The following is a 21,273-nucleotide window of genomic DNA, read 5'->3' as shown; positions in this document are numbered from 1 at the left end:
ACTTGTAAATATGTTAAGAGGATGTTCACTTGGACTAAAGAATGCCCTTATGATGGTCTAAGGTGGTTCACTGTCTTAAATCTAGTTAGCACTTGTTAATGTACTTTGTTTACCAGAAAAGAAAGTCAAATTTGCAGATTCCATTGTTATTGCTCCTTCATGTGAAGAATGTGAGTATAATAATCCTTACAAAGCCGAAGTGAACACAGATGTTAAAAAACATGATAAGTCCGGCTTGAGACGTCACCTACACAGCTGCAAGGCTCCATTTTTAGTTTCATTCATTAATTGTTTTTATTTCCCTTAAAATATCTTTAATGCATGACACACTTTTTTGTTTTTGTTTTTATATGCTATTTTTCTTTCAGGATCTGCTCTTCATTATTTTTGATTGAATAGTGCTCCGTTCTTCCAAAAAGAGGGGGTGTAAAAGGCCTCAGAGGTAGACAGCTCAGTGGTTTCCGAGGCTGGGCCCTGTTGCCTCCAAGCTCTTGGTTTAAACTCGTCTCTGCTTTTAGAAACTTGGCCGTCAGGGAAAACACAAACCCCCCCCACTATTACCAAAAGCCACAAGCGAGTCACAGACACGGAGCAGCAGCAGCGGCAGCAGCAGCAGCAGATGATGATGTTGTATAGAGGGCGGCCTTCCTGTCTAAGTAAACAGTGACTCAGATGGGTGAGGAGTGGGAGGCTGTGGTCGGCTTCAGACTGGCAGCACCAAGCCTCTCCCAGACCTGCCACAACAGGATACGGTCCTCCAGGCCCACATTGACCATGGTTGCATCATATTATTATTTTCCCTCGGATTTTACCATTTGGTTGGCGTGGTAATATTTATGCACACTGAGAGCCGTGAGAGGAGCTGGACCAAAGGTTCTGGAAAACATATCTCAGCGTGGTGTTTTTAACCAAAGCAAGAGTGAAACTTTCCCTTCTCAACCAGCTCTTATATAACTCATCATACGCAGTTCTGGATAAATGGAGAACATCAGTAATTCGATTTCTGAGACAGAGTGGATACTTAAACACAACAGTTTACGGTGCAACCACCTCATCGGTCCAAAACAAGAACATTTCAACTGATTGAAAGGGACTAAAATTCATAGTTCACTTGTATTTTTAGAGTTAAAATATGCAGAGCTTTAGAGGGATTTAACGGGAAAACAACTTTACAACATTTTCTAGCTGTAGTACAGTTAATGATTACATACATAAATTTTTAAGTGAAGCCATATTTTCAGGTTAAGACGAGGCCATGGAGGAAGTACATACCTGGCCAGGAAAAGGTCTGTAAGGGTAGGATTTAGAAGGCATTTACATGCACCCGCCCCCGTGCACATGTGCATGTGATGCATGTGAGACCTTACCACCATGTGTTTGCCTTGCAATGTATTAAGCAGGATGTTTTTGTATATCTTTATTAATAAACTCTGTTACTGTGTGTGCAAAACAGCAGCCAAAGGACAAAATGTTTCATTGTTGGACTGCAGCTCAGCTCAGATTCGTGGTTTTGAGTTCAAAAGGCAGGACATACTGTACCTTTAAGCCGTTAATATAATATAATAGTAGTGCATATTCTGTCAGCCCGTGTAAATGGTTTGTAAGAGATCATTTTGCTTATGTAACTCAACAATCTTTTCCTGCAGTAAACTACATTCTTCTCCCACCGCTGACTACCTCTGCTGCAGGAACAGCGGAGCTGTGTGTAGAGTCTAATGCCGTGTATGTGTTACACAGTGTCTTGTTGTGTCTGCACTGTGGTATAATTTCTCCCAAGGCTAGTTCCACTCAGAATAAACACAGACAGAGCAGGTCAACCACAGTAGGTGTTTTCACTCGGGCCCCCACAGGTGCAGAGTTAACCCAACTCGCTGCTGCTGCTGCTGCTTACGACGGGGTCACATTTTCAAAACATGTCCCTCCAGCAACCCCAATTGTCACCAAAATGTTTTATGGCACGAATGGCTGGTTTCATGGGCTCCTCTAAGACTGCAGTAAAGGGAGTAAATATAGAAACAATTCGTAGGCTGGGGGGAGACTTTGAAGAGCTGTGTGGTTGTGGTGCAGAGGAAAGGATGATTTGATTAAATGAATGTACCCTGTCTTTGTTGTTGTTGTTGTTTTTTCTGGTTGAAAACAAATTGAAGGATTCGTCGCAAAGCTACGAGTGAGACAAAGAAAATGTTTTCAGACAGGCAGCCGCAGAGTTGCAGTCACCTCTGCTGCCAGGACGGTCAGTGGTTGCTCGGCTGCGTCCCGTCTGACCTGCGGAGATGTGATAATCCAAACCTTAACTGTATGGAGTTAGAGGTCTGAAGGGAGGATTTATAGGGTTGTTTATATGCTCTATTTGAGTCGACCACAGCAGACTGTTGCTTCCTCTGCCATTTTAGAGAGGTGTGTGAAGAGACAGAGGAAGAGAGACTGGTGCAGCAGAGACGCACATACACCCATGCAGACAGAAAAGCACACACACACACACTTACGTACACAAACAAAATCCAGTAAGAGCCAGTATTGCAACCCTCATAACCCGTAGTGATGGTCGGAGTGGTTTAGAAAACTGCAGGGTTTGTTGCAGCCTCGTGTGAGAGGGCGATGTGCTGTATCGCAACAGAAATATCCCATTAAGTAGAGTATCTTTGCCATGATAAGATGCAACCTCTGATTTAAGTCATGAAACCACTTCAATGTTCAGTAATACAGAAGTAGAGGCAAGAAAAACATGCAGCTTCACTGCAGATCTGAAACTCTGCTCACTTTGTTTTTTTGTTTTTTTTTGAGGAGGCCATGCCAAGCAGCCTGTTATGTAACTCCTTATCTCTCACATTCAAGTCTGGAGTGATGGGTCTGCACACTTTGTGAAGTAACACTCATTTTAAAATGAGTTAGCTACCCTTTGAGGAAATTAACACCACCTCTAAATGATTTGTTGCTGTATTATGAGTAACTGTTAAAATGTTGTCCTATATGAGGGCCACAAAAAAGAACATGGTTTTCTCTGTTTTGTGCGAACTTCCTCTCTAAAGAATCGACCATGGACTGCCGGGGGATAAGGCATTTTGGTGTGTTTGTCCTGCTAAAGAATAAAGTAGGCGGCTTGAAATTCCCAAAGTGTATTGTAATAAGATCTCCCACTCAACCACAGTGTTCGTAACACTCACTCTCTCTTCCTCTCTCTCTCAACCTCAATACGATTGAATGTGCTGGGCTGAAGTATTTAAAATAACTGTTGTTGTTGTTGTTTAGGTTGTGGTTGTGTTTTAGAGGTGATGAATGAATATATGGTGCATGAATCTAAACAATCACAGTCCCAGTGTAACAAAAGAAGTTTATAGTGTGAGGACACACAGGGAAGATGTGTTGAAATGTAGCAGAAAGGAAATGGGTGGTGTAAAGTACAGTAAACAGTCAGCCAAGACACCACACACAGTTAATAAGCCTCCTATTCTCCAGTCTAGTGTATAAAAAAGGTGCAACAGACAGATGTTCATTGTGTATCTAAGACTCAGAAGTCATGCAGTCTGTCTGCAGGAGCTGTGAGTGCTACAACACATGCTGTCTGTGTGTGAGCGCCATGCACGCAGCGTAGTAACAACACTTGAAGATTGTTTTACTGAGTTTCCATCGAGCAGTGGAAAACAGTGACTGTCAAACGGAAACTGATTCATGGAGATAGATCTAAAACTTATAATATTTTGAAATGCAGGTTAAAAATAGCTGCGTGAATAAGGATCCTTTAAACAAAGAAACCCTCGAGCAAAGAGGAAGAAACCTCTTCTCACATATAGGCCAGGAGCCTCTTTCTCCAGCATACATATATACACCTCTGACCTACTTTCATGCGCGCCTATAGTTGTATTACATAATATGTGCTTTTACAGTAGAGTGAGGAGAACAGTGTGAAACTGATTTCACTGCCTCAGTGAGGCCTGACACACCCATGCCTCAGACAGTTCCAGACTTCTGTGGATGTTAGCTTTTATCTAATGCTCTACTGACACACATGCACATCGACAATGCACAGGCCTAATTCATTGTTATGGTACTTTACTGTACAGAAAAGGTTTAGCTGGAAGTGAGTGTTGAAAAACACACGCCTGCTGTACAAAAATAAAAAGGTTTAAATGGTTTATATTGAAACATAATTCTGTTTTTAGTAGCAAGTTGTCTGTATAAGAACTCATTTAACAACAGGCTACTTTTAGATTTATATAATTTGAAACATCCTTGAAATCTATTACAGATATTTTAATTAGCTGTAGAGCTGTTTATTTAAAAACATGGAAAGCACAGTGTCACTATTCTAATCTCCATGTTCCAGACATGGCTTCACTTTAATGCCACGCACCATGTGTGCTTATTGTGGTTTTCTAGAAAGTTTTATTGAATCTACAAACGTACAACCATGTGTTAGGTGAGCTACATACACAACTGGTGTAAAGTGCCTTACTCTCATAGTTTGTCCTTGTTTACAGAAACCAGGAACTCAACTGGTGCATACCTGACATCTAATGTTGTGGAAAACCTAAATAAAACTCACTACGCACTGTATGCTTGATACCTTGATTTTTATCTTCTAACACCAATGAAATAACCAGACAGGTGGGCACCTGATATTTAACCTGGTCTGCTTCTAAAAATATTAAAGTGTTGAGCTTTATTTAGCAGGAAAAACATCAGCAGTAAAGGTTCAAGTGTGCTGGAATTAAGATATGAGTTATTTAACCTGTGGTCACGAGACTCAACCTCGCCACTTATCGCCCACACCAACTGTCGCCCGAGGGCGAGATAATGGAAGCAGTCTGCCAAATGTAGCCACTGCCCAGGGTAGCAAGTGTTATAACTATATTTAATAACTGCAATTTATAAACATGGACGTCACAATTTAAAAGTAGTATAAAACAGCTGTACAGGAATCTCCTTTAATGAACACAACAGCACAAAAGTGTTGGCAGGAGGATCATTTATTGACATCTGCAACTAAGTGCAAGCTTTCTCTGAACAAATCCATCAATTCTTGTTGGAGTGCAGGCTGTAACAAAGCAATAAATATGGGAGATATAAAATCATGCCAGCATCTTACGCTCAGTTAAAAATTTACAAATAATAAAAACGCATAGCAGTCAGCCAAATGAGCTGCCAGGTAGAAAACTTAAGGCAAGGCGGTGGTCTGCTTGCAGGATAGTTATGCTTCATTTAGCCGATCAGATGACCTGAAATACAAGAAAAACAAGTCAGCAACAATTATTTATATTATATCTGGATAAAAAGATATTAGCTGTACAACTGGATGATTTTAGTACCTTTGTTTGCTGAGACTTCTGGATGTTATTCAGGATGTCACCATAGACAAAGTTGAACAGTTGCTCCTTTGACAAGGTTCCATCTAGCTGCGCTGTAACACCACACACACCTCATCAATATGATCCATCTTTTAATACAGTAACATGCACACACGAGAAAGAATAAATGCAGATTTACCAACGTCAACATCTGATGTCTCCATGATGTTTTTGTGTTTTAAGTACATGGGCCAGACGTGGCCATCGAACAGGCCGGGTGGGTCTGGCACTATGTAGTTCCTAGAGCTGCAGGAAGAGACAACACCTGTTAGGAAACAAAACAGGAGGCTGCAAGCTCACATGCATATGGAGTCTAGACACTTACCACCTCCTCTTTTTGCATTCTTCATATGGGATGGAAATGAAGTAACGCTGGTTCAGCACGTCGATCAATGGTCTGCAAAAGTAAAGCCAAATCAGTGTTGTCTTGCAAAACAAAAACAAACATTTAATGGACATGTAGTCCTTACCCGTAGGTGTAAAGCAGGAAGCCCTCCACGATAAGGATGTGAGTCTCCTCCTCCTCACGGTCAGACTTCGGGACGATCTCAGTATCCAGGGTGTTATTAACGCCATGAGACTTTTCAAACTTCACTGGGTTCTCCAGCCATGCGTAGATGGTACTCATCATGGCATCCATGTCCAGAGCAGTGATGACTGCAGAGAAAAGCGAGTAGGAAGGATGGAAAACGGGGTAGAAAAAAAAGCAAATAGAAAAATCGCAAAACACAAGTAAGAAATATGCTCAGATGAAGATTTTGTTTATGTTGCATGCAGATGACAACTGACAGCTCAAGCAAACAGACACACATACACACACATCCATTCATAAAAACCCAGGCTTACCATCGTACTGCTTAAAGCCATCTTCATCAACTTCAATCTGATCTTGGGGCTGAAACATACATTGATAAGATGTACCCGTGTACATTCCACTACACTCTATATGGAAGGCTCTGATAGGGTTTTGACACACTACTGTATCTGGTAACACAAGCAGCAAAGCATCAACACCCCACTTACTTGTGTTACTTAAAGCTATCTCTCCAGTTAACTACTTCCAAAAAAATGTAAAGAGATGTTTGTGTGTGTCGTGAGGCTCACCTTGAAGAAGTCATCCTGGTGCACCACACAGCAGTTGGGCAGGTTCTTGATCAGTTTGTTGGTGAGGGTGGTTTTCCCTCCATTGGTAACACTGCGTGGAACAAAGCAACATAAAGGAAATGAATGGCGCACGATCCAGAACACACATGAAGAAGTGAAACTACACCCATCACGTTTTATTGGTCCGAGTAATTTTCAAAGTCAACCATTATCATTTTACACACAATACAGTACGCTTAATTGGTCGCGTTGAATCCACAACAAGCCATTTGAAAACACATTACACTCGTAGATAAAATATTTAAAAAGTATTTCCTCATTTAATTCATTTAGATTTTAGTTCCTGCATAGTTAAAAATGGGTGGGTCAACAGGATACATGGCGCGCTACTCGCCTCTCTTAGATGCTTGTAAAAGGTTAGCTTAGCTATTGTTTATAAATTAGCATTACATGAACGGCTGACTAAAAACTGACTAATACACTTACGGAAGTTTTTTAACAAAACAACAAAAAGGGCACAACAATTTAGCGGATGTCATGAGCGACCTCTCCACGTGTACCGGGCTTTTACGGCCTAGCAGTTCGACTGTGGCTAACCAGCTAGCTTAGCTTAGCTTTAGCTTCACCATTCATCCAGGAAAACTCACCCGCCGATGCCAATGATGTACTTCATGATTCGGATGGTCAAAGCTCGTTGAAAAAGTCAAAACGTGGTTAAACCGGACCAGGAACGGAGCGATCAGACGTAGAAGAAAACTTAAAAAGAGAAGGGTGCAGCAGGAAACGTCAACTACTTGATTCCTCCATGGCACTTGAGTTAAGGGAGTATGGTAAGAGCAGAGACGGGCTGTCACTCGAGCGCGGTCTTCCACCAAGAGAGGGCTTCACTTCACTACCGCTTCTACACATACTGGTTAGAGCGAAATGATTGGCTATTTAAGCACCTCGCGCTGCCTGGGACACTCCGATCAGCCAATCACAAGAGAGCGTAACCCCAGCCCCGCCCTCCGCTTCCTACCTACGCTCAAAATGATGTAATTTTAATTTTATGTCCCAAGGGCTGAAAAAAACAAAACGACGACCAACACATACGCAACGCAAGCCCAAGGTACGTTCATACAGTCACAAAAAAAACAAGACGAAAACATATAATCGTTAAACTACACGTATTGCTCCTTTTCTACTTCTAAACATCCGTTACCATATATTACATATGTTTGTCAAAGTATAGCAGATCTGTTCCTTGATCCGTGCAAGATGGAATATTACTCTCATAAAACAACAACAATAGAAGCACATTCAAACACATCACTGGAAGACTCGTGGGGCCTTCAGTGACTCACAGAGAAACCTGTTGTCAGTCTGTGTTGTAGCCTTACTGCATTCAGCCCCATTCAGTGGATATATTTCCATAAACACATAATATCCAAGATGCTGCCTCATGTAGTTCATGGTGTCTGTGAATCACAGACACAAAAGCAACACACGATAACATCTCTGAAGGCACTCACATTGCTGCGGTGTTCATTTCACCAGCCTGAACATGACCTCTCTGTTTTGTTTAGAAACGTCTCAACCAGCTCCATGACACAGTTTCCTGAGGTTACACCAAAATATTGCCTATGTCGGGGTTTACACCCCCGACAACCTCAACTATGAAGAGGAAGTCTGGAAGTGTGGAATTCAGTTCAGATTGTAAGGTTTCTATTCATAGTTTTACTTGTAGTTTCATTCAGCCACAAGATTTTTTTCTGAATGTCTGCAAAGATGTACAGCATAAATAATGTGTTACAGTCAAGGTTATAATCATGCATTTATTAGAGCAATAATGATTTTACACCTAATTGTTGCCACCCAATTTGACCACCATGTGATCAAATGGTAATACAATAATTTTTTTAGGATGTGACTGAGACACTCATCTCCACACTGAGGGTCTAATTATGTTTTTCATGCCATAATTTGGCGAAGAAGTGGATCTTCAGAGACATGAATCTTCACTTTTGTTTGCACTCGTGTTGTCAAACTGTATTTAAAAGTCACAAGACATAATCTTCTCTAATCGAAACATTACAGACACAATGTTTGATTGTGTTTTGGAGCTTCAGTAGACAGACGATCTTGACACACTTGAAGCAATAAAAAAAATCAAAGTAAAAGCTTAAAAAACTGTCTTAAAAAGTACAAGTGTCCTGAATTGTGGTTCTCAGATACATGTAGTAAAAACAGCACATTTTTAACAGGATAAATTACCATAAAATGGAAATGAACTTTGCCTCTGGCTGCACCACGGCAGAGCCCAACAAATAAATCAACACAATGGTGGTGTTTTTCAAACAAAAAAAATAAAGAGAAACCCTTATTTTGTGTAATTGGCAGACACACTTTGGATCACATTTTGTCACAGGCTTTTATTTGTCTCTGTTTTGGTGGTGTTTTTACACATAGTAGTACAATTAGACAGTCTGCCCTCTTCTTTATCCATAAAGTACAGCTGCAGCAACTTACAGCCAAAGAAACAGCGATCACGGCAGACAGTCTGTGCACTTAAATACATGGAAAAATGAGTCAAAAAGTTGTGGAGGCTGTTGGATGGGTCTGGAATATTTCAATTTCATGACACATTCAAAAAAGACATATGAGCATTGCTGACAGAGAAAGTGGGTGTTCAGGTAAAAAAACTGGTTATTTTTAAGATAATTCTTGAAGCTAAGGGGTAACAGAAGGCAAAGGTGTGTGTTAGGTCTTTAATTATCTATAATGTAGAGTAAAGCGTCACACACCCTCATGGCTGAGAGTTGAAGTTGAATCTTTTCTGTCATTGCATTCTTTTTAAATTAAAGATTATGTTCACTTTTCACTCCCTTACTGTCCATGCCTGTCTGTTCATGGTACTGATTATGTGACTGGTTATGTCACCAGACATGCCCGCACACTCCTAACAAGACCTGAGGCACTGAATCAGCCGCTCAGTAAATATTACTGTATGAATGCCTCATAAACCCGAGAGATACCGCAGGAAGGTTCTGTGAACACACTTTTTGGTGGCTCATTACAGCTCAGACATCGGCCTCATCTCACATTTTTCAGATGTCACATTTCCAGTCATCCTACATTCTTCACGTTTAATTTGATTGTGCTTCCATAAATGCCAGATTTTCTGCATGACTGTTGCTCTGATTGATTCCAGGGGGGGAAAAACGGGTTGTCCAGGCTGGCTGTGTGATAATGTGTTAAACACTAAATGAGAGGGGAATAAGATTTTGAAGGTTTTCTAAAGATTGGTATTAAATATGTGAGACAGTGTGTTGTTGCACATTTTGTTGATCTGAAAAAATGTGTGACTGCCATCTGCTGGCTCGGTCCTGTATGTTCAGCCTTCACTTAAAAGCAAGTTTGTGATAAAATTAACACAATATAAAGTGTTTTTATATGTGAAACAACTGATGATTGGTTATTAGATCAAATAATGTTTTTGTGTTTTAACTGAGCTTCAAAATCAGGGCATTGCTTCTATCCCTCTGTGCTTCATCCTATTGTCATTATATTTCTTTGCTTAGTGACAATCAGACCTTATATATATTATACCAGTGATTATAAACTCAGACTAAAACCATTAACAAGGATTAAAAAGATCACAAAAAACCTGGATGCAGACTAATTTATGGGTCTGTCAAACAACATTTCCCCTTTAAAAGAAACTGACCGTCTTCTGTACAAGGATTTTAATAAAGATGATCAAGTCACACCCACCACAAATTGCAAACAGTAAAAATATCATTTACAAATGTGAATATGTTTAGAGTCCAGGGGTGATCAGCTGAACTCAAGTCGCCTTGAAGCAGAAGACTCCATACTTGGCCTGAGGAGGTGGGAAGCCGAGATAACGAACCCCAGGTTCAGGAGGGCCGCAGTTATCGTGTGGCTTGGTGATGGGATAGCGGACGCTCCCGTCATCCAGCCAGCCACCATTACAGTAGTTTAGCCCGTTGAACTTCCAGGCAGCGTAGAGCTGTCCAACTTTGGCGATCTGCGCTCCATCATTCTGACATGCCTGCTGAGCCTCAGCCAGGGTCATATCGCTAGCAGGAGTCAGGTAGTAGACGGTCCCTTTAAAGGAGGCAGGTTATGCACAGTTAGAAAATTTGAGACGTCTCAAAATGTTATGCTTTCTAACAGACCGCCTCACCTCCAAGTGTATCGGTAAAGCAGAAGGAATCGAATTCATCACGGTTTTCATACAGCTTCCTGTAGAGCCGGACACCTGGGTCAAGACACTCTCCCCCGCATTCATCTCTTGGCTTTGTGATGGGGTACCGGACTGTGCCGTCGGTCACCCATCCTGCTTTGCACCAGTTCAGGCCCTCTTTCCATTCCTGGAGGAGCTGTGCAGGAGTGGCCAGTACGGCAGCCTGAGACTCACAGGCCTGCTGGGCCCCAACAAAGCCCAGTTTGTAGCGGCCAGCAGGGTGCTGGTAGGGAAACACCACACCTGGGTAGAAGAGTAGCACGTGTCATTAGGCCTGTGCGTATGTGGTATTCCCAGTCACTGCAGTAACATTTATCATTAGTATCTGTATGGTGACCATTGGGCTACTACTTCACGTTAAGATGCCATCCAAAAGTGAATTTTAAAACCCCGTTTCCCTGATCAGGCACCCTCAGACTACCACCTTATCCTGAGACAAAAGAGTGCAACAGTCAGTTATATGTATAAACATACTGCACCATGCAACTCCAGTTTAACAGTGACACTCCCGTCCTCCTGTCCGTCCACAACCTCACAGTGATAACGGCCAATGTCACTCGGCTGCAGACCAGAAATCACGAGTGCAGCATCTCCTGGGAAATCCTGCCTGAGCTTCACCCGTCCACTGAACAGACAAACACTGTGGGTTAATGAAAGCATTGCCAATCATGGATCAATCATGTGTCATATTAACAACCTGTAGCTTCCAAAGTCCCGAAAGCTAGATCCAGTAGCCACCATCACATCTGTGTCCTCTGCCCAACGACCAAGGACATAAGTCCACCTGATCCAGACTTCTGGTAGAGAGCTCGGCTCAGGCTCGTACCAGAATTTACATGGCAGGATGGTAGCGCTCCCATTGATTGCAAACACTGTTGGCTGTGGTGCGAACACACGCAGCTTCGTGCCATTGAATTCTGCAGGACAAACAGATATTTAAGAGAAGAGCCTGACATCATACAAAAATATGATAGTCAAGTGTGCATACGGTCATTGTATTCTTCTCGGTCCTTATAGAAGAAGTTGTTTGGGTTCAAATGGTCCCCACTGATGCAGCGGGAGAGCGTTGCCAACAGCAGGACAGAGCAAAACATCCTGGCTGCAACAAAGGATCTCTGTGCACTCAGCCTGTGACGAGAACATGAGAGCAGTTTAACATTGAAGCATTGCAACAGGTTAAACATCCAGAATCTTAAATTCTTTCCATGTAAATTGATCTATGGGCAGTCAGGCTCTAGTTTGGGTGCATGAGTATGCAGTACTTCAACCAAGAAGTGGTCCTGAGACTTCAATTAACACACAGCTTGACGTGCCTTCATCATGGAAGGGGCACTAGAGGGCAGCATAACAACATGTTCTGCCTGCTCATTTCACCGATTTACTCAGGTGTGTTTTGACAGCCAAAAAACGTCTTCATATTATTTTCACCACTGGTAAAATATTATTTTTTCTACATTGTAGAGGCACTAAACCCCCCCCCTCCTCCTCCTCTCGTTTTCCAGGTGGGAAGTTATTTGAAAAAAAAAAATAGGAAAAACTCGAAGCTCACTTAACTAAAACATCTTTACACAGTCATGTTCCCACTTACCGAGTAACTGCTCGCGTGTTTTGCCGTAATTCCCCCCAAAGAGGGAGCGCTAAAGAAAAAGTGCAGAAACCCCGGTTTATATCTCCGCCCAGTCTGCTGACAGCAGGTGCAGATCAGGTAGGTTAATTATGACGAGAGGTTTCAGCTGCAGAGCAGTGAAGCTGTGAAGCTGCAAGAGCAGCTCGTAGTGGTGACTGGAAACCGGCCTGCATGTGAATGATTAGTTCTCTCAGATCTCTGCAGCAGTCAAAGCATATTAATAGTTTTGTACATAAAATTGATAAAACTAATAATAAATGTATTTCCTAATTAAGTTAACAAACAGCTACAAGTAGCCTATGCATAATTTGTTTCATTTAACTCTGCCTTTAACCAAAGTTTAAATGCCTTTGACAGATGTTTTGTATAAACCTCTATTAAATAAAACAGTTTGCACAAAGTTAATTCCCGAATCTTAGACAGATATTTCTCCACAGGAGAAGCAGACATAAAAATATTTTTTATTCTAGAGTTGTGTTTTATTGGTGAAATTTTTTTTTTACATCACTCATAAACACTTAGGAAGCAGATGTTTGTTCCATGGGCTCCTCACCAGGAAATACACATGCACAACGTACAGTAGACATGCACACAGTGAGGACAGAAGTTTTAGAGTTGCCATGTTTTGTGCTGATGAAAGCAGACAACTGTGAGCTTAGCCAGGTGATGAGGGGCTTGTGATGATTACTCTCTAGTAAACAGCAGGCCCAAGTGTGCTGGTCAGGACCCTGAACTTCACATTCACACAGATACCAGGATTTAGGAAGCAAGCTAGGTTTGTGTGTTATATAAAACAAAGTACACATAGACATTCTGTCTCTATGTCTCTTTCATGTCACTCACATTGTGTGTTAGAGACTTCACTGGCATAGTTGTGAGCTCAGAAATCTGAAATCAGCCACCAGCGCCCCCTTAGACACAGACAGCTCCTGAACAAATTGGACTCTTGATTTAAAAGACACACACAGATGAACATTTTAACATTTATTAAATGATCTTAATTCAAGACCGACAATGAATTAAAAAACAAATGTAAAACAGTGCTTAAATCCTACATATTTGTTGTAAAAATTATTAAATTAGAATGAAATTATAATTAAGCAGAAAAATGTATAAAAAGACATCAAATGAAAAAACACAATAAAAGCACTAAAGTTTGACTCCATCAGTGAGCTGCTTATCAGCTTTTAATGTTCTACTCTTTCTATTTTTAACGCTCTGTATTGCACAGGCCCTGCATCCTTTCGCTAGTTAGTGCTTGACTAAAAAAAACAACACCTGGTGATGATGAAGATGTTTTGCTGTCTTCTCGAAAAACTGTTAAATACACATGAATAGCTACTCAAAGCCTTAATTCAGGCATTGTCAATTACTTCAAAGACGCCACACTGGCAAAGTCATAAAACACTAGTCAGAAAGTGCTACAAGTGTTAAAGTCCGAGCTGTTCAGCGAACTCCATGGAGTAAAACACAGACGATTTCTCCGCCGTGTTCTGAGAAGGTGGAGCAGGTGGATGCACTGATGGATGCTTACTGATGAGCTTCTAATCATCGCAGCCGAGCAGCTCCATGCGCAGAGTGATGCGCTCGTGCCACTCCCAGGGGACGACCCTGATGTACCGAGCGTAGAACGGAGGCTCAAAGATATTCTTCTTGTGAGTGTTGTTGTCGATGTTTCCCTGGAAAAGCTGAAAGAAAAAAAAACATTATGGTTATTGTTAAAGTACCCAAATTATACTGAAAGCATGTTTTGTAGTTTTTCTGTGTAACACCTAGACCCAGGCTGGATCTTATGCCATGAGCCTATTAATAAAAACATCTGCTGAACAAAGTGTAGAAATGTGCTTAATGTCCTTAAGCTACCAAAATCTGTCAATCATCCCGTTTATCATGTGACTTTTCTGACATATTAGGATAAGACATTTCATAATGTGTCTGACCTTATCGTTGACGGTGTTCTCATCTTTCACAGTCTTCCATGTCTCTCCATCATTGCTGTACGCAACTTTAAACACAGACACAAACTGCACCACTCCAAAGTCCTTTGCACCCTGAGTGATGATGCCTGTGAGACGTTTTGTCTTCTCTAAATCAACCTGGTAAAAGGAATGAGGAAACAGTGAACATCTGCTGGCTTTGAGGAAATTTTACTGATAACGCCTGCAACAGTGTCCTCACCTGGATCCACTCTGACCGGTTGTTAGTGGCCGGAGACCAGGCGTTGGTCTTCCCCATTTTGTCCAGCCGGGCAAACTGAGGATGCCATGTGAAGGTGTCGATGCCCCATGTTCGGAATGTGCTGGAGGCTGAAAGCTGCCCATCAGATATGAGCCTGGACTTCATTCCCAAAGGCTCTGAGCAACCTGCCGTGTTTGAATGAACTGTGAATCCAAAAAGCAGGGAAGGATGGAGAGAAGGGGGAAAGCGACAGAAGGAGAGCGAGCAGAAAACAGAGGAAAAAGCCAATTAACACACCCAAAAAAATCAACTTCACCAAGACAAACACAGAATGACACTTTAACACCCACCAAGGACCAAACTGAAAGACCAGAAAGAGGATCACAGAGTAGAATAATGCATGCAACAGAGCAGCTTTAACCCATGAATGCAGTCTGTGTGTATTAACCACATTTCTCGGTGGCTGTTTAAGTTGTTATGGAGCTGAACAAAAACACAGATGTGTTTTTTTTTGTCTGCAAGTGTATGAAATGGCAAATGGGTGTATGAAATGGTGGTCATATGAAATGAGTGTATCAAATGGTAAATGGTATTTACTGTTGCATAGCAAGGGCTAGCCACAGGGTGCTGTTTATACAATACATTTTCTATGTGGTCAAACCACAGCTAGATGCTATGAAGTTGAAATAAACTCCCTGACTGTCATTTTGCCTGTCAGCACGACCACAGTAAGAAGACATTAAAACAAGACACAGAGAGAAAGGTAAACAAAAAAAAAAAAACCTTTCCCCTTGGTGGGGATTTGTGACGTTGCTCAAAACAGAAAGTTCACTGAGGCTACGGCTCAACTTAAACCAAATGTAGGCCATCTTTCATTAACATTTATTTACTTCTGACAGCATGTAAAATGTTTCTCTGTGTTTACCATTCAGCTCGCAGCCCACCAGCTCCATGCGCAGCGTGCAGGCCTTGCGACACACCACAGGGATGATGCGGATGTACTGGGCCACGATCGGAGGGTCAAAAAGGTTGGTCTTTGTGCTGTCGTTATCTATGTTGCCTATAAACACCTGCAGCACACACACAGGAAAAATGAGGTGAGCAAGCTGAAGAAAGAGAGGCTAAATAACATCCAGTTAAAAGCTCTAACCATATCCCTGCGCTGGCCCTCCACTTTGTATGTTGTGTAAGTGCTTCCGTCAAAGCTGCTCGCCACCTTGAAGGCCTTGATGTACTCAGCTGAGCCCATGCGACTGGCTCCCTGAGTGATGATGCCCGTCAGACGCATCTTCTTCTGCATATTAACCTGTTATTAGAAAGCTTCAGTCAGTGTCACCACTCTCACTGGTCAGCCTCGTGACTTTTAAGCTTCTCTCACCTCGATCCAGGGGTTCCTGTCATGGGAGGCTGAAGTCCAGGCGTTCACGATGCCCTGGTTGTTGAGTCGAGCCAACTCTGGGCCCCAGCGTTGAAGACCCAGAATGCCGTAGTGCACAGAGGAAGCAGAAATCTGAGACTCAACAATGGATCCACCCTCCATCCCCAGCAAGGAAATGCAGCCTGGAACACATTTTTTTTGTTTTAAAAAACAAAAAAACAAGTCCGTGCACAGAGTGTGTGAAATGATGTGGGAGATGGTGAACATACGTAGCTGGCATTGCTTTCCAACATACGGTGAGGTGCACTCGCAGGTGTAATCTCCATCAAGATCTCGACATACACCTCCATTCTTACAGGGCTCGTTGGCACAGTCATTCACATCTGAAAAGAAAAAACAACACAACAACTCAGCATCTTCATATCAGGAATCAGTGAAGTATTTAATGAAACAACCATCAGAAGACATAATCACTGGAGATATGGTGCAAACCTGGTCACAAATAATCAGAAATGCCCTTATGGAGCAGTTTAAGGGTTACAGTTGTGCATTGACAGATTTGTGAGGCTTTGCAGTTTTTTTCTCTGTTGTAACCATGGAAACAAAGCAAGTCTGTGGTCATTTTCTTGTTGTTTACATCTAAGTCAGATCCTTCAGAAGCCTGGCAGCCTTTGCCGATGCATGCTCTTGTATACATGCAGAGGATTGTGGGTGACAATGTAGAGAATGCACAGAAGCATCCTGTGAGACACACCCTGTATCACCAAAGCACATGTGATGCTCGGAAATCTCCACAAGGTGGCAGGCTTACAACATATGCTGAGGGATGAATGGACATTTTAAAACTAGACAGTAGCACCTTTTTACTCTTTAAGTATTTTTGACAGACGCTTAATAAACTAAAGATAGTAGTGCTTTCAGGTAATTGCTGATTTTTTCTGGGTCATAATGTTTATAAGATTTCTGCAGTACGATCAGGTCTGAGTGCATCTCCTCCTCCTGCTACTTTCAGATCAACTCAAAACACACAAACTGAATAAATCACATCTACTAAAACTATGTGTCTGTTATAGTTTTTATCTGTAAGCAGGAATCTGAATCATGTTTTGGAATAAAATGTCTGTATATATGCATCTATGTCGAGCTTACTACCGTACACTCCACACACAACAGCAGATGACAGGTTGACGTAATGCCACATGGGTCTGTTTAATTCTTGTTCCTGCTACTGCTAAGAGGATTGGTCACAACTTAGAAAACAAATGCCTGTCTGGCTGTGACAACACAGCACAACAAACAACACGGAGAAACGTCTGAGACTTACCAAGAGACTGCACGAGAAATAGCCTCACTTATCTATTCTCTAAATCCAGCCTGTATAGTATATATAGCCTGTACTAAACATTTTCTTTTTGTGAACTGGTATTATTTTTACAACATTGCTGACAGGATATTTATAATAAATATGCATGAATTTTCCAGAAGTTGACATTATATTAATGGTTTCTAGTGATTAATTTTTTTTTTTTTGGCAGGATAGAGACCTCATTCAACTTTAATCAACTTTATTAGTATCCCATGTTTAGACTAGATTATATATACAACACCATTTAGGATACCACACAACAGCCTGATCTATACAGATACACACAAATAAATACAAATAAAACTGGGAGGAGACTGCACAAACACTACAACTGGTGGTCCGACTGTGGGTTTTGGGAGTTTGAACGACGGTATAAGCTGAATTTATCGTACATATACAAACGCTTTTAATTTTAATTCAAAGGATTTTGGAGATGTAACCGCCTCTGTAAAGTGTTTTTTTTCGCCAAAAAAACCCAAACTTCTGCTGAGCTAGCTGAGGAGTTTTATTAATAGGATATGTTTTATGTTTTATCACAGTCTGATTGGGTCAAGCTTCAGCACAAACAGATGCAGCGTTGATCCTGTGAGGAGTGCGCCTGAATGCTAAGAGAGTTGGAGTGGTCTTTTACTAATTAACCAAACAGAATAACCACAGAACCCGCTGAATGAGTCCCTTTCATGAAACTGCTGAGCGGACTACACGTCTCGTTCACCGTGTTGTGACAGGACGGGACAAAACCCTCATGTTCACACAAAAAGAGTCTAAGAGGGCTTCCCAGCAAATTTTGCTCAAATCGCAGGAATCCGTTTTTGCAGCTCCTTCATGTTTGACTGCTTTAAAAGTTAAAAAGTCACATACAAGGTCATCCTGTAATGCTTTTACAGGCAAGGTAGGAAGCTCAAGAATTAACTCACTGATCTGGCAGTGCACCCCCTCAAACCCGGGCTGGCACTTGCAGATGTACTCATTGAAAACATCTCCTCGCCTGGTCGGAGCAAGGACCTCACAAGACCCATCATTCTTACAGGGGCTGGGACTGCAGGGTCCTGAGGAAGAGATAGAAAAGAAGGGCATTACTTTTACTCTCAGTGAATAGGATTTTTTTTGGTTCTCTTCAAAAAATGTCTTTTACCCGTCTCCGTCAGGTTACAAGTGTCTCCACCGAAGCCATCAGCGCAGATACAGATAAAGGGATCCTCTCCGACCCCGGTCACACACGTTCCTCCATTTTGGCAAAAATTTTCTTTACAGTATTCGCCTGAGTGAATGAAACACAGGAGCATGAGGACTGGTAAAAAAACATGTGCATGTTAGGTTAATGAGGGACACTAAATTGGCCATAGGTGTGTATACATGAGACTGGTTGTATTACTCTTTGCTGGCAACTTATGCAGCATGTACCCCACCTCCTGCCCATTAACTGGGAAAGCCTCCACATACAAAGCGGGTTTAAAAAAAATGGAAGTATGTACAACAGTGGTGTTTCTCTTGTTGTTATGGAAACCAGCTGCAGCTACAATGCACATGCTGCTCTAAATCACTGTTTTTTATGAATGGGAAAACCACTTGGTGTCATGATATTGTAGTATTTCTGAATTTCGGAGTAAAACACACATTTAAGCCCTCTGATTTAGAACCCTAGAGTGAAGCAGCAAAGTATGAGCCTCAGGAGTTAGTAAGAGCCTAAGGGAAAGAGAGATCTCTTGTGTTTGCTACTTGTAACTTAAGTTTCTAGCCCGAGTCTTGATAACAACAGTGGTTTTCAGCTGCGAGGCCCAAAGTGCTGACCCACAGATCCTGCCTGTATCGAGTGAAATGATGGCTGAGACCTCCAGTGGGAGCGGCTGGGCACTGATTTATGAGTCACGCAAGAGCTGCCAAATACACAAAACCTGTTTGTGCGTCTGTTGACTCATCAAGTGCCATGTCAGAGTCACAGTTCAAGCTCTAGGCAGGACCAGGTGGAACTGCTGGGGTTGTTGTTTATAGCATAGCATAGCAACACAGAAGACGAGGAGCTACAAACAGGTTATTAATATAAAACTGATTAAATGGCATTTTTATGAAGCCAGCAATGACAGGCGAACATGTGTCTATGAACAGGATTAAGAGCTTGCTGGGATTAGCCAGGTTGCACAGAAGCATGCAGCTCTTTCAGGAATGAGCAGTTACACAACATGACAGTGCAACTGCAGCACACGAGTGGCTCAGGACAGGGAACACACCTGACTAACAGGTGGAGTAACAAGCAGAGCGATACGTCCTGAACATACAGGAACCCAGGTGTCACAAACATGACACAACTTGGTCCCTTTCAAATTTGACTGATGTATTCGAAGTCCTGCTGGCTGACAAGATGTTTGCAGGTCACATTGAAGTGACGTAAGTGGACAGCTGGTTTGTGTTGGCACCAAGGATGAGCACATATGGTGTTATTTTCCGCTCCATCTGCACCTTGTCTGACCTGTAAGGTGTCCACAGGGACAATTATAACCAGAATGCATCTGGTGGGGTGGTGGTGCATGAGAGCAAAAACACAAACACACGGACTGTTCTCTGTGTTTACAAACCTGCTTTTTACAATAACCACCATGCAAAATATAACTTATAATGACAGAGCCTCACATGTAATAACAGAGTAGCTTCACATTTAATCACCCATTCTACCATGACAATACAATGCTGGCATCTGTATCAGTTTCACATTGAATTCACTACAGAAAGTAAGTCTGGATGCTAAAATGGTTTGAAACAGACACATAATATAGAATAATAACTATTCATATATGAGAATAACATCAAGTTAGTTGACAAAATACTATGATTGTTACAAAAAATACCAGTTGTCCTCTTCTTTCATTCATTTAACTCTCCAGAAATCTAACTGGCACGATGAAAAACATTAAGTAGACTTGTTGTGACCTGATTACTTCAGGGTGTACTGACAAGCATCATGGAAAATAAGACTAAGTGGCAGTTCTGAAGTCCTGCTGTGGTTTTAATGGAAAAAAAAGTGACTGGAGTCTGGAGTTAGAAAACGTCTGAGCACGATTACGTGTCGTTTGTTTTAAAAAAAAAAAAAGAACACTCACCTCTGACTGACCACAGGCAAAGCAGAAGAGTAAAAGTTCCTAAATGCGCTGTCTTTACATTTCCAGGTCGTTTCATATTTGTTGACGCTTCCCTTCCTTTTGTTGGTCCTTTGTTGGTGTGATTTGTTTTGCTGTTGTTTGCTCGTAGCCGACTTTTCAACGTATGCTGCCTTAAAGTGCTCTCGGGAAAAACTGAGACTCAACTGAACGGCCAGGTGTTAGCCTGGATGAGGAGGCTGGGGTTTTTCAATAACACCCCGAGTTAACGACGACATGTGACGTGATGTGATGGGCGGATAGCTCAGAGAAGAAAGAAAAAAAGGAAGAGCATTTGAATATTTATTCATGGCGACCTGCATTTCTGTTTCTAAAAACATGACATGAAAATTGTAAATTCTCTTTAGCCAAAAGTTTTATTTAAAAATAGATTTTAAAATATATATATTTAGATAGTTTTGCATTAGTCTAAATAAACACTACTTACAATCGTGTGCACACGCCCAGTAATCTAAAAATAAAAGGTCCTGCAAACAGAAACGTCTCAATAATTTTCTTTCACTATTACAGGTAAATATAACCTGTTTTATGCCGGGCATGTGAAGGCAGCACGTACCCCCTCCCAGATTGACTGGTAGGCGGAGTTCTGAATTAATTAAGGATTACTTTTGCCATAGATTACTGACGTGCTACATTTTCCGAGGTGTAAATGAAAATACCTGTCAGCACGTGTAACACGTATAATCTTGCATAACTATAAAAAAGGAATATTGTTTCTATTAGTGTGGTGGCAAACATCAAATGTGGGAAAGAAATGGCAAAATATGAGGGATTTAACAAATTGGTACTTAATCCTCGTGGGAAAACTTGACCCTTGCCAAGGAACACACCAGTCCCAGCGCAGCACCCACTTCTCTTCTGAGGCCACTGCTTT

At 41.7% G+C, this 21,273-nt stretch overlaps 3 protein-coding genes across 5 annotated transcripts; all 3 read right to left on the bottom strand.

The window, feature by feature from the left end:
- Positions 1-4,949: 4,949 nt before the first annotated feature.
- Positions 4,950-7,354, bottom strand: mibp2 (muscle-specific beta 1 integrin binding protein 2). 2 transcript variants are annotated; one of them, XM_028402552.1, is made up of 8 exons: positions 7,097-7,354; positions 6,450-6,540; positions 6,192-6,240; positions 5,816-6,002; positions 5,671-5,742; positions 5,485-5,591; positions 5,307-5,398; positions 4,950-5,216 (listed from the first exon to the last, which is right to left on the bottom strand). In XM_028402552.1, exons 1-8 carry the CDS (start codon positions 7,120-7,122, stop codon positions 5,208-5,210), a joined length of 633 nt encoding a protein of 210 aa, XP_028258353.1. In that variant the 5' UTR covers positions 7,123-7,354; the 3' UTR covers positions 4,950-5,207. The 2 variants fall into 2 exon arrangements, with proteins under 2 accessions (XP_028258353.1, XP_028258354.1); XM_028402553.1 differs by lacking the exon at positions 6,192-6,240.
- A 2,805-nt stretch (positions 7,355-10,159) lies between these two features.
- On the bottom strand, positions 10,160-12,361 carry LOC114433527 (hyaluronan and proteoglycan link protein 3-like). Its single transcript, XM_028402153.1, has 6 exons — positions 12,287-12,361; positions 11,687-11,826; positions 11,396-11,615; positions 11,178-11,323; positions 10,639-10,941; positions 10,160-10,559 (listed from the first exon to the last, which is right to left on the bottom strand). The coding sequence occupies exons 2-6, from the start codon at positions 11,790-11,792 to the stop codon at positions 10,276-10,278; spliced, it is 1,059 nt and encodes a 352-aa protein (XP_028257954.1). The 5' UTR covers positions 11,793-11,826; positions 12,287-12,361; the 3' UTR covers positions 10,160-10,275.
- A 935-nt stretch (positions 12,362-13,296) lies between these two features.
- LOC114433227 (EGF-like repeat and discoidin I-like domain-containing protein 3) lies at positions 13,297-20,604 on the bottom strand. 2 transcript variants are annotated; one of them, XM_028401677.1, is made up of 10 exons: positions 20,343-20,604; positions 18,383-18,508; positions 18,165-18,296; positions 16,151-16,264; positions 15,882-16,063; positions 15,654-15,809; positions 15,429-15,573; positions 14,504-14,706; positions 14,266-14,421; positions 13,297-14,013 (listed from the first exon to the last, which is right to left on the bottom strand). In XM_028401677.1, exons 1-10 carry the CDS (start codon positions 20,416-20,418, stop codon positions 13,870-13,872), a joined length of 1,434 nt encoding a protein of 477 aa, XP_028257478.1. In that variant the 5' UTR covers positions 20,419-20,604; the 3' UTR covers positions 13,297-13,869. The 2 variants fall into 2 exon arrangements, with proteins under 2 accessions (XP_028257478.1, XP_028257479.1); XM_028401678.1 differs by having other exon boundaries at positions 14,504-14,688.
- Between the last annotated feature and the right edge of the window lie 669 nt (positions 20,605-21,273).

The sequence above is a fragment of the Parambassis ranga genome, chromosome 3, assembly GCF_900634625.1.
Source record: "Parambassis ranga chromosome 3, fParRan2.1, whole genome shotgun sequence".
Lineage (NCBI taxonomy): Eukaryota > Metazoa > Chordata > Actinopteri > Ambassidae > Parambassis > Parambassis ranga.
The sequence above is the reverse complement of the archived record's forward strand: the minus strand, read 5'-3'. Positions and strand labels throughout refer to the sequence as shown.